At 41.4% G+C, this 13,545-nt stretch overlaps 1 protein-coding gene across 1 annotated transcript in view; it reads right to left on the minus strand.

Moving 5' to 3' along the window:
* Positions 1 to 12,836, minus strand: part of LOC139543844 (melanopsin-B-like) — a 42,271-nt gene extending 29,435 nt beyond the window's left edge. The window contains exon 1 of the mRNA XM_071350318.1: positions 12,709 to 12,836. Within this exon, the coding sequence (XP_071206419.1) occupies positions 12,709 to 12,836 (128 nt within the window). The remainder of the gene's footprint in view (positions 1 to 12,708) is intronic.
* Positions 12,837 to 13,545: the final 709 nt, after the last annotated feature.

Here is a 13,545-nt window from a genome sequence, read left to right on the forward strand (position 1 = left end):
CTACGCAGCCATCAGACCGCTTAGGAAGGAGATGCGTTCTGTCTCCTAGAGATGAACGTACTTTGGTGCGAAAAGTGCAAATCAATCCCAGAACAACAGCAAAGGACCTTGTGAAGATGCTGGAGGAAACTGGTACAAAAGTATCTATATCCACAGTAAAACGAGTCCTATGTCGACATAATCTGAAAGGCCGCTCAGCAAGGAAGAAGCAACTGCTCCAAAACCACTATTAAAAAAAGCCAGACTATGGTTTGCAACTGCACATGGGGACAAAGATCGTACTTTTTGGAGAAATGTCCTCTGATCTGATGAAACAAAAATAGAACTGTTTGGCCATAATGATCATCCTTATGTTTGGAGGGAAAAGGGGGAGGCTTGCAAGCTGAAGAACACCATCCCAACCGTACAGCATCATGTTGTGGGGGTGCTTTGCTGCAGGAGGGGATGGTGCACTTCACAAAATAGATGGCATCATGAGGGAAGAAAATTATGTGGATATATTGAAGCGACATCTCAAGACATCAGTCAGGAAGTTAAAGCTTGGTCGCAAATGGGTCTTCCAAATGGACAATGACCCCAAGCATACTTCCAAAGTTGTGGCAAAATGGCTTAAGGACAACAAAGTCAAGGTATTGGAGTGGCCATCACAAAGCCCTGACCTCAATTCTATAGAAAATGTGTGGACAGAACTGAAAAAGTGTGTGCGTGCAAGGAGGCCTGCAAACCTGACTCAGTTACACAAGCTCTGTCAGGAGGAATGGGCCAAAATTCACCCAACTTATTGTGGGAAGCTTGTGGAAGGCTACCCGTAACGTTTGATCCAAGTTAAACAATTTAAAGGCAATGCTACCAAATACTAATTGAGTGTATGTAAACTTCTGACCCACTGGGAATGTGATGAAAGAAATAAAAGCTGAAATAAATCATTCTCTCTACTATTATTCTGACATTTCACATTCTCCAAATAAAGTGGTGATCCTAACTGACCTGACAATTTTGCTAAGATTAAATGTCAGGAATTGCGAAAAACTTTGTTTAAATGCTTTTGGCTAAGGTGTATGCAAACTTCCGACTTCAACTGTATGTGAGAATGCTATTCATTGACTTCAGCTCAGCGTTCAACACCATACTGCACTCAAAGCTCATCAATAAGCTAAGGACCCTGGGACTAAACACCTCCCTCTGCAACTGGATCCTGGACTTCCTGATGTGCCAGCCCCCGGGTGGTAAGGGTAGGTAACATCACATCCGCCACGCTGATCCTCAACACAGGGGCCCCTCGGGTGTGTGCTCAGTCCCCTCCTGTACTTCCTGTTCCCTCATGACTGCACAACTTCAACACCATCATTAAGTTTGCCGATGACACAACAGTGGTAGGCCTGATCACCGACAACGACGAGTCAGCCTGTAGGGAGGTCAGAGACCTGGCCGTGTGGTACCAGGACAACAACCTCTCTCTCAACGTGATCAAGACAAAGGAGATGATTGTGGACTACAGGAAAAGGAGGACCGAGCACCCCCCCATTCTCATCGACAGGGCTGTAGGGGACTAGGTTGAGAGCTTCAGGTTCCTTGGTGTCCACATCACCAACAAACTGTCATGGTCCAAACACACCAAGACAGTCGTGAAGAGGGCACGACAAAACCTATTCCCCCTCAGGAGACTGAAAAGATTTGGCATGGGTCCTCAGATCCTCAAAAGGTTCTTCTACAGCTGCACCATCGAGAGCATCCTGACTGGTTGCATCACTGCTTGGTATGGCAACTGCTCGGCCTCCGACCACAAGGCACTACAGAGGGTAGTGCGAACGGCCCAGTACATCACTGGGGCCGAGCTTCCTGCCATCCATGACCTCTATACCAGGCGGTGTCAGAGGAAGGCCCTCAAAATTGTCAAAGACTCCAGCCACCATAGTCATAGACTGTTCTCTCTGCTACCACACAGCAAGCGGTACTGGAGCTCCAAGTCTAGGTCCAAGAGGCTTCTAAACAGCTTCTACTCCCAAACCATAAGACTCCTGAACACCTAATCAAATGGCTACCCAGACTATTTGCATTGCCACCCCCCACCCCTCCCCCTCTTTTACACCGCTACTACTCTCTGTCATCATCTATGCATAGTCACTTTAATAACTCTACCTACATGTACATATTACCTCAACTAGCCGGTGCCCCTGCACATTGACTCTGTACTGGTATCTCCTGTATATAGTCTCGCTATTGTTATTTTACTGCTGCTCCTAATTTACTTGATACTTTTATTTCTTATCGGTATTTTTTTTAAACTGTATTGTTGGTTAGGGGCTCGTAAGTAAGCATTTCACTGTTGTATTCGGAGCATGTGATTAATACGATTTGATAGATATATTGTCCTTGTTCAGCCAGACAGTATATTACAGTTCTTCAGGTCCCGTTGATAGGACGGGACCTGAAGTTCCAGTTTGTTCTCACGTGATTGTACGTTCGCTAAGAAATCACCGGGTGGAGGTGGTTTATGTTCTCGTCATTGTAGTTTGTCAGGGTGCCAGCAAGTCGGCCTCTCTTACGCCGCCTTTTTCTTTTCCTAGTCTCTGAGATTAGGGCCTAGTCTGAGGTGAGCAGTATGTCCTGCGCCTCCGACTCGTTGAAGTAGAAATCTTCATCCACATAGATGTTAGTGATCACTGTTCTGACATCCAGAAGCTGTTTTCCGTCATTGGATGCGAAACATTATGTAAAAAAAAAAGACACAAAATAGCAGAATTGGTCAGGAGCCCATAAAACAGCAGCTATCCATTCCAGCGCCATTCTGTCTGGAAAAGGAGCAAACGACGAGGTAATTCCCCCAAGGGTCCCAGCAACAATCTTTAACAACAACCAAGGCAAAAATGTAATCAAAACATATACATCACAATTAGGATGTTGGGGCCCTTTGAAATTAAAAAAATAACACATTCTTAAACCATTCTTTAACCATTCTTGATGTCCTGTCCCCAGCAAACGGGACATCCGGAGAACATTTCCATTAGGTCCCTTAAGGGTTTCGGCGCAGCGTTGCGTGATCGTCCCAAGGGAACGTTCTCTGGGGGCCCTTTGTCTAGTTCCCAGGACGTCATAGAGGACCATGTATGGATCTTTTTAGGATGTTAATTTTACTAGTCCTTAGGACATCGCATTATGGTCCCAAGGGAACGTTCTCTGGGGGACTTTTTTCTAGTTCCTGGTTTTGGGCAAATCCAATAAAACACATGACTGAGTACCACGCTCCATATTTTCAAGTATAGTGGTGGCTGCATCGTGTTATGAGTATGCTTGTAATTGTTAAGCGTCTGGGAGCGCTCAGGTAGAAATAGAAAACATATTAGAATGGGATATCACTGTAGAGCTATCAACCAAACAAAGTGGATCACACATTTTTTAAGCATTCAAATAAGTAGTCTGTGCATATGACTATCATAGGTATGCCATACCTAAGTGGAAGAGAAAAGATATCTGCACTCTTAGATCAGATGCAAATTTCTGTAATTTAAATTGGAGAACCATTTAAATTCTATTTTTTTAATTCGGTAAATGGGAATTTAACTGCAAAAGTACATTTTTATGCGCACTACGGTATCACGCAGAGCTTTTTATCCAAAACAAGTAAATTTGATGGAAGCACATCTCTTGTGGGAAAATGCGCATATTGTTTTTATGCAGCTTTTTGAATATTTGCACAAAAATCTGTCTGCAAATGTAATTCCAACCTAGCTATAGACATTTAAGTCATCATTGAAAAAAAGTGAAACCGACCCAACCCTGCTACCCAGACTCATTGCTCCAGCCAAACGCCACACCACGCCCTCAAACCTTTATTTCTTCTCCGCAATGAGTCAGGATTTTACTTCCTCCCCGATCCTTCTAGAATTAGAACACATTCGGATCGTCTGATTAGTCCCAGAACCTGATGGGTTGGGACAGAGCCAGAACACACGTGGGTAAAGCGACGTTTTGAAAATGACCGGAAAGAAAGCATGTGATGCGACTTCCACTTTTGGACATTAACAAGGCTGCATTAAGACATTAACTCCTCCTCCACATTTACTGGATTGGTTGAACAGTGCAGAAAACATCCTCGGACAGTTACATTTTTTCTTGTCAGGACCAGGAAGAAAAAAACGCCTGTTACATTAGGTTAATTCGATTCCCAAACCTAATAAGGATAGTCTTTACATAGACAACTGGAGACCCATTAGTCTGTTGAATAATGATGGGAAATTATTTGCCCTTGTATTTGCTAAGAGGTTGAAACAAGGCTTGCATCATATAATTGATGAAGAACAATCTGGTTTTATGCATGGTCGACACATTAGTAATAACATCAGGTTGATCTTAGATATGATTGACTATAATGACCTCATCTTTGATGATAGTTTTCTTATGTTTGTTGATTTATTTTTTTGTTTTTTGCCTGTGTTTTATAGTAGAATGTTTTTGGGATTGACATACATAATTTTGTTACAAAAAAAATAGGACCTGTTGTACAATTTAATGGCTTTGATATAATGATTTATTTCAGAAATTCTGACATTGATAAAGATGTAGTATATTTAATTCAACTGCTAATAATACTAGATACATTTTCATATTCACAAATGCAAATGGTCTAAAACAAAACTTAACTTTCTTCACTTTATAAATGAATTTAAACAATATGGCACTACTTTAACTAAAATGAAAAACAAAGGCAATGTAAATGTAAATGTTTGTTTAGAATTCCTGACAATGTAAATAGTTTGCATGTGACTAATCCTCTTTTGTTTGTTGATATTTGTTAATGAAAAATACATGTTTGGGTTAATTCCTCAATGGCTTTGTCATACTCTGATTGGTTATAGATGATCCAATCGCTGATGGCTTTGTTTTGTACAATTCCTCTCATCACCACAAATGACTTAAAAGATGGCAGATTTAGACTGAAGTGTGTAGCGATCGATAGAGCAGCGGAAGAATTCCGTGTGAGTCGTCAGGCAAGTATGAATCCACACCAATTATAAAACACTTCCTGATTTGAGTTTAGGGATAAGAACTAGCAGGACAATGCGTGCCCACTGTCTGTCACCCATCATTAGCACGCTTCGTTCTGTCGCTCCTAGCACCAGCGAAAATAAGTATTGGTGTCAGAACAATACCATGTCAAAACACGTAACACTCAAGAGCACACCACCACCACTCTTCATATTGTTCAATCAAACATGAAAAAACAACACCTGTCACCCTGCTGCAAGCGTTGAGATTCACTTTCACTCAGTTGGCCAATGATGAACCAGGTCCAGTGATTTATGAAAAGTGACTACTCTATTAGAGGGGAATTCAGACCCATGTTACACGCGTGTAAATGGTAGTCAATTCCCTTTTTATTGGGCTCCCGAGTGGCACAGCGGTCTGCATCTCAGTGCTAGAGGCCCAGAGGGCAGCGCACAATTGGTCCAGCGTCGTCCGGGTTTGGCCAGGGTAGGCTGTCATTGTAAATAAGAATTTGTTATTAATATTTTTTACATTTTACATTTTTTCGCCTAAAATAACATACCCAAATCTAACTGCCTGTAGCTCAGGCCCTGAAGCAAGGAAATGCATATTCTTGGTACGATTTGAAAGCAAACACTTTGAAGTTTGTAGAAATGTGAATTGAATGTAGGAGAGTATAACACAATAGATCTGGTAGAAGAAAATACAAATAAAAAAACAACCAGTCTTTTTCTATCCCCATCTTTGAAATACAAGGGAAAGGTCATAGTTCTAGCTATCACTCTGGTTGTAATTCCGATAGTGTCCACAAGATGGCATCAGTGTATGTGCAAAGTTTCAGATGGATAACTTGAAGAATGATTGACCTACAAGACTTTTAGTGTCAAGTCCCCAGGGACATTTGGGCAAATCGTGAAGGAGACATTCGCATTCATATTCCATTTTTCTGCAAGAATATCGTCAAATCTGTACACTTGGTTCTTTGATTTAGCTCTCCAAGTATTAGTAACCATATTATAAGTTCAACATTTGCGAAACAACCAGTTTTCATAACTTCATAACTCTGAATATCCTTATAATTCTTGTCCAAAATGAAAAGGCATGCTGTCGTACAAGGTTAGTACCTACATTTTACAACATATACATGGTTTCCAGATACTTCCGTAAAGCCCAGCTCATTGGCTATCTAGCTAGCTTTGTTTGACCCCGATTGGTGCTTATACAAAGATACAGCCGTTCAAGCGATGGCCGCCCGCGTCATCGTCGTGCCATGAAGTCGTCGCTCTCTGATCAAATATGGTGTCTTATAGGCTACACTACATCCCTAATGAAATAGTGAAGTCTTGTTACCTTCTAGGATCCATGAGGAATAGATACGAATGTGATTTGACTCATTCAAACAACGTTTGGGGTGAGATTTTCACAGATTCCTTTCTTTACAAATTGAACGAGTGGAAATACAAAATCAAAATACAAAATTTCAAAATGTAAGTAGACATTTATCATACCTTTCGCGTTGAAAAAAGGGTTTTGTTGTTAGGAGCTCTCCTCAAACAATAGCATGGCATTGTTTTCGCAGTAATAGCTACTGTAAATTGAACAGTGCAGTTATATTAACAAGAATTTAAGCTTTCAGCTGATATAAGACACTTATATGTACCGACGTGTTGTTTCTCTAAAATCTGCGATCTTGAAAATAACACGCTGCATGATTTACAACTGTCCCGTTGACGGAACGCCGATCCTTGACTTGCATAGTTAATCAAAATAAAAATAAACTTTCTCTCTATGCATATTCTGACCTTGAATGTAAGCATGAGGAAATGTATGTGCCAGCCAGTTATACATTTGGAGTGGAGATCACAGAAATGTAGGTGTGGCAGAGGTGTCTACAGATACGCGTATTTTGACTTTAACTTAATTCCCTCATAATTACACCACCGTTACATGCAAGGAAAACATGAATAAGGTCGAGCAACCTATCAGTTCCAAGTGGACAAACATAAACTAGATTTTTTCTGATAAAAATATCACCATTCTCCATGCACTGTAATTTGTAAATTTGTAACAGCTATTGATAAAAGCTAGGTAAATAAGTCATCTGTTTGGATAAGGGGATTGTACACTGAACAAAAATATTAACGCAACATGCAACAATTTCAAAGATTTTATTGAGTTACAGTTCATATAAGGAAATCAGTCAATTGAAATAAATGCATTAGACCCTAATCGATGGACTTCACATGACTGGGAATACAGATATGTATCTGTTGGTCACAGATATCTTTAAAAAAAAGTAGTGGCGTGGATCAGAAAACCAGTCAGTATCTGGTGTGACCACCATTTTCCTTATGCAGTGCAACACATCTCCTTCGCAGAGAGTTGATCAGGCTGTTGATTTTTTGCCTGTGGAATGTTGCCCCACTCCTCTTCAATGGCTGTGCGAAGTTGCTGGATATTAGCGGGAACTAGAACACGCTGTCGTACATGTTGATCCAGAGCATCCCAAACATGCTCAATGGGTGAAATATCTTGTGAGTATGCAGGCCATGGAAGAACTGGGACATTTTCAGCTTCCAGGAATTGTGTACAGATCCTTGCGACATTGTGCATTATCATGCTGAAACATGAGGTGATGGCAGCGGATGAATGGCAGGACAATGGGCCTCAGGATCTCGTCACGGTATCTCTGTGCATTCAAATTGCCCTTGATAAAATGCAATTGATCGTTGTCCATAGCTCATGCCTGCCTATGCCATAACCCAACCGCCACCATGGGGCACTCTGTTCACAATTCTGACATCAGCAAACCGCTTGCGCACACGACGCCATACATGCTGTCCTCAGTTGAAACCGGGATTAATCTGTGAAGAGCAAACTTCTCTACCGTGCCAGTGGCCATCGAAGGTGAATATTTTCCCACTGAAGTCGGTTACGATGCAGAACTGCAGTCAGGTCAAGACCCTGGTGAGGACGACGAGCACACGGATGAGCTTCACTGAGATGGTTTCTGACAGTTTGTGCAGAAATTCTTCAGTTCTGCTAACCCACAGTTTCATCAGCTGTCCGGGTGGTTGGTCTCAGACAATCCTGCAGGTAAGAAGCCGGATGTGGAGGTCCTGGGCTGGCGTGGTTACACGTGGCCTGCGGTTGTGAGGCCGTTGGACGTACTGCTAAATTCTCTAAAATAACATTGGAGGCAGCTTACGGTAGATAAATTAACATTTAATTATCTGGCAACAGCTCTGGTGGACATTCCTGCAGTCAGGAAGCAAATTGCACGCTCCCACAAAATCTGTGGCATTGTGTTGTGTGACAAAACTGCACATTTTAGAGTGGCCTTTAATTGTCCCCAGCACCACCTTCTTGATATGCTACACATGTCAGTCGGATGGATTATCTTGGCAAAGGAGAAATGCCCACTAACAGTGATTTTAACAAATTTGTGCTCAAAATTTTAGAGAAATAAGCTCTTCTTTTTTTTTCAACTCATGAAACATGGGACCAACACTTTACATGTTGAGCTTATATTTTTGTTCAGTATAAATATACAGTACCAGTCAAAAGTTTGGACACACCTATTCATTCAAGGGGTTTTCTTTATTCTTACTATGTTCTACATTGTAGAATAATAGTGAAGACAACAAAACTATGAAATAACACATATGGAATCATGTAGTAACCAAAAAAGTGTTAAATATATAAAAATATATTTTATATTTGAGATTCTTCAAAGTAGCCACCCTTTACCTTGATGACAGCTTTGCACACTCTTGGCATTCTCTCAACCAGCTTCATGAGGTAGTCACCTGGAATACATTTAAATTAACAAGTATGCCTTGTTAAAAGTTAATTTGTGGAATTTATTTCCTTTTTAATGTGTTTGAGCCAATCAGTTGTGTTGTGACAAGGTAGGGGTGGTATACAGAAGATAGCCATATTTGGTAAAAGACCAAGTCCATAATGGCAAGAACAGCTCAAATAAGCAAAGAAAAGTGACAGTCCATCATTACTTTAAGACATGTAGGTCAGTCAATCCTGAAAATGTCAAGAACTTTGAAAGTTTCTTCAAGTGCAGTTGCAAAACCATCAAGCGCTATGAAGAGATTTGCTTGGGCCAAGAAACACGAGCAATGGCCATTAGACTAGTGGAAATCTGTCCTTTGATCTGATGAGTCCAAATTTGAGAGTTTTGGTTCCAACCGCCGTGTCTTTTTGAGATGTAGAGTAGGTGAACGGATGATCTCCGCATGTGTGGTTCTCACCGTGAAGCCAAGAAGTAAAGTGATGGAGTGCTGCATCAGATGACCTGGCCTCCAAAATCACCCAACCTCAACCCAATTGAGATGGTTTGAGATGAGTTGGACCGCAGAGTGAAGGAAAAGCAGCCAACAAGTGCTCAGCATATGTGGGAACTCTTTCAAGACTGTTGGACAGGCATTCCAGGTGAAGCTGGTTAAGATTCCAAGAGTGTGTAAAGTTGTCATCAAGGCAAAGGGTGGCTACTTTGAAAATCCAAAATCTAAAATATATTTAGATTTTTGATTACTACATGATTCCATGTGTGTTATTTCATAGTTTTGATGTCTTCACTATTATTTAACAATGTAGAACATAGTAAAAATAAAGAAAAACCCTTGAATGAGTAGGTGTGTCCAAACTTTTGACTTGTTCTATAAATGACAAATGTTTTGGATCCATTTTACCTTATGAATGCTGGAAACAGATTTCAGCATAATGAAAAGCATGTAAACATTACAGATATTTCAGCCTTTTTTCCACAGTGAAATATAAATCGTTTGTAATTCTAGGCCTACAGCTTCATCATTTTGGGGGGTGAAATTCAAAGACCCAAGCCGAGGCTATATCTTATGGAAATCTGTGTGCACTGACCATCGCACGGAACCTACCGAGTTGATTTATACTGTCTAGAATGTTTTAATTATATTCCCAGGCTTTTCTTTTTTCATATGAAATATTAGTCACTATTGGAAGCCACTGTCAGTAATACCCACATACATAATAATGGTCCCTTTAGTCTTAGTGTCCTTCAATTTGTAGCCACATTTTTTTGCATTACATCATTAGATTACTTTCTTTCTTCTGTCATGTCTCAGATAGCAATGAGGAATCGTCCCAGAAGCGGCCCTCTCCCGAGGTGTGGAATTTGTTAAATTGGCCCGGAATCAGGTGTCGGACTCGGCACAGAATCAAAATGAATGACTGCCCAGAATCGGCCCAAGTACATCGAGCAGTTTCCATCGACCGGAATGCAGCCGACTTTGCCGGCATCTTACCAGAATCACCCCAGAAGCAGCCCGATGCTAATTTAAATAAATGCATACAAAATTACCAGATTTAGTCATTTTAAATATTACTGTTATACATTTTATGCATACATATTATACCCATCCACCCCCAAAAAAATTATGTCGGAGGAAACACTGTACACTTGGTGACTGTGTCAGCGTGCATGCACCTGGCCCGCCACAGGAGTCGCTACAGCACGATGGGACAAGGACATCCCGGCCGGTCAAACTCTCCCCTAACTCGGACGATGCTGGGCCAATTGTGCGTCGCCTCATGCATCTCCTGGTCGCGGCTGGCATGGGTATCGAACTAGCATCTAGAGCAACGCAGTTTGCACTGCGATACAGTATCTGAGACCGCTGAGTCACTCGGGAGGCTCCATCCACAAAGTCTTTAATGCCTTGCACAAAGTATCAAAATAATAAAATACTACTTAAACAGGACTGTTAAAGAATTTAATTTAAATGTTTATTGTATTTTTTTGATCACAGAAAATATGTGAAAATAAATAAATATTGAAATGTTATATAAAGCAGCCTGTGTACTCATCTGCCAGAGAGTAGCACCCATCGGCCCGAGCCCCAAGTAATACATTTGAGCCAGATAACTCACACCGGAATCGGCCTGAGCTCAATCCCGCATCCTAGCCATAAATAATAGTGCCTGCCTAAGGCGGCCCAGACTCGGGCCACATGACGTCGGCCGAGTCTGGCTCTCAGCCGAGTGCCCCGACTCTCAGCCGGAATCGGCCCACATCCGCTGTGCTAGCTGGGGTCCGTGTGGTTGTTCGTCAGAGTCGCTAGTAATAGTGGATCATATTAGGTTAACGTTTGGGACATGTAGCCTATTTGAGTCATTATGGAACCAAGACCACACATAGCAGTTTAAACCTGGAGCCTAGTGCACAGTTCACAACGACTGGACCCTTGTCATCACAGTTCCATGATTAGTGAGGATTATTAGGGTACATTTATAGATGGGTTGGCTGACAACATCACGAAAGCAATGAGTTCGCTTCTATGGAGCAGAAGTCCACAAGTTGTTGTGATTCTGGATAGTCAAATAGCTAGCCACAATGACAAGAAACTGCCATGTGGGGAATTGTAAGTGACTCGTTTCAGCTGGTTTCATCTTGTTCTTGATACCATGTCTTGTTTTGAGGTGTTTTGACTGATTTCATGTCAATGCTAATATGGCAAAAAAATTGCTAGCTATCTAACCAACAGCAGTAATGATGTATTTGAGAGGCAAGTACTCATTGTGGAAATGTATTTATGTTTTCAATAAACATTGGAGATGAAATATAGTTTACCTGTTGTCAACAAATCTAAGCCAACCCCGTCTATTTTGCTCCATGGTTGCACTCGCATCGGTTTTGTTGCCAAAAAAACAACCCGTCTGTAGGACTATTATTCAACCTCTACTGTACACTTTTCTCATTGTCCAATATTTAATGGATTGAACAGTTGAATATGGCAACTTTCAGGATGAATCAAACCACCATATTTTTGATTAACCAACATATTTCACGAGCAAAGGCTCTCCAACCCTACTTTGCATGATTCATAAATACTTTCCTTACCCTAAATAATGTACAAGATCAGAGTATTTTTAAATGTAGTAATTGGTGCTGAAAAGGAGACAAATATGAATGTATTTAGATGGCTTTATTTCATTGATCCCTAATATTCTGAACCCATTCTCTCAATATACGGTATTCTAATGAGTCTGTCAAATTCAAATTAAAGGTACACCGTATTTAAATGGATGGATTTAGATAAATGTACTGGAGACCCTATTGAATGAAAACTCCACCAGAAAATATGTTGGCCAGCAAGTGGGAGGATTTTCAGCAGTTGAATTACATTTATTCAGTGCATGCAAGGGAGCCACACCTGCACAGCCCATAACGTACTTGTATAAGGTAAGTCTGAGTACCAACTACTGAGAAGTGCTTAAATCAAAATGGTAAAAAATGCATCGATTTCCTACGTCTGAATCGGCCCCTTACTGAAGAGCTGAACACAAACAGTTTTGAGGAATTTAAACGGACAGGATTGCACAAAGAACAGGCATGTGAGGACAAATCTGAGAGCTAAAACCAAAGGGTGTGAAAATCTGCGATGATGCCTATTCTCATGCCTGTTCCGACAAAGATCTTCAAATTTTCAAATATCCTCTTTAAATACCTTGCATGGTAAAATCTATCCTGTAATAAACACTTCGTAATTACTTTGGTGAATCAAATAAGAACAGGTTTAGAGGAGAAAAATGTAAATACTTCAGCCTGGGTGCCAGTCTGGAAGAGAGCAGAAACAGACTGGTACCCAGACTAGAAACACTTGCTCTCTCCCCTCCAACAGGTGATATTCCCTCCTTCATTCCCCTCTTCCCTCAGGTACTGTGGCCTACCTGAAGAAGGCGTACATCACCAGGGCGTTCCCACCGACCCCTACCGCTCCAATCACCACGACAAAGCAGGCCACGATGTAATGAGCGTGGTCTGGCACATCCACCTTCCGGAAGAAACCTCGGTCCATGTTGTCTATGCCTGGGACAAAAGAGAGAAGCAGACCTGACTCAGTCCATATGAACAACATAATGGACAATACAACACTTTCACTAAACCACTTTCACCACAGAGCTCTCTCTCTCTCTCTCTCTCTCTCTCTCTCTCTCTCTCTCTCTCTCTCTCTCTCTCTCTCTCTCTCTCTCTCTCTCTCTCTCTCTCTCTCTCTCTCTCTCTCTCTCTCTCTCTCTCTCTCTCTCTCTCTCTCTCTCTCTCTCTCTCTCTCTCTCTCTCTCTCTCTCTCTCTCTCTCTCTCTCTCTCTCTCTCTCATAACTGTCTTCCATGGTTTGTCTTGGCTCTATGATATCAGTAGTAAACATTGACTGTTTTCCATCCGATAGAGGATGGAACAAGGTAGTAAGACAACAGCTCTCAGAATTAATCCAAACATCATATCTGACCTCCCATCATCCTCCAGGTGAAATGTGTCCTGTGGTTCAGATATTGATCCCTTCCAGATAGAGCCTTGTGGCTGAGCTGCTGAGGTGTAGTCAACATACTGTAGCTCTGCCCAGACAGAGGTTCCTTACTCATTGGTGTGAATGCATTGATTGGCTGCAAGCCACTGCACAACAATAACAATCAAAAACCTTTAGTTATCATTGATCTAAGTGCTTGTGACAAGCAACCATTTGGAAAGAGAATTTTGGAGAGACTGCACATACTATGAACAAAACTT

The sequence above is a fragment of the Salvelinus alpinus genome, chromosome 18, assembly GCF_045679555.1.
Source record: "Salvelinus alpinus chromosome 18, SLU_Salpinus.1, whole genome shotgun sequence".
Classification (NCBI taxonomy): domain Eukaryota; kingdom Metazoa; phylum Chordata; class Actinopteri; order Salmoniformes; family Salmonidae; genus Salvelinus; species Salvelinus alpinus.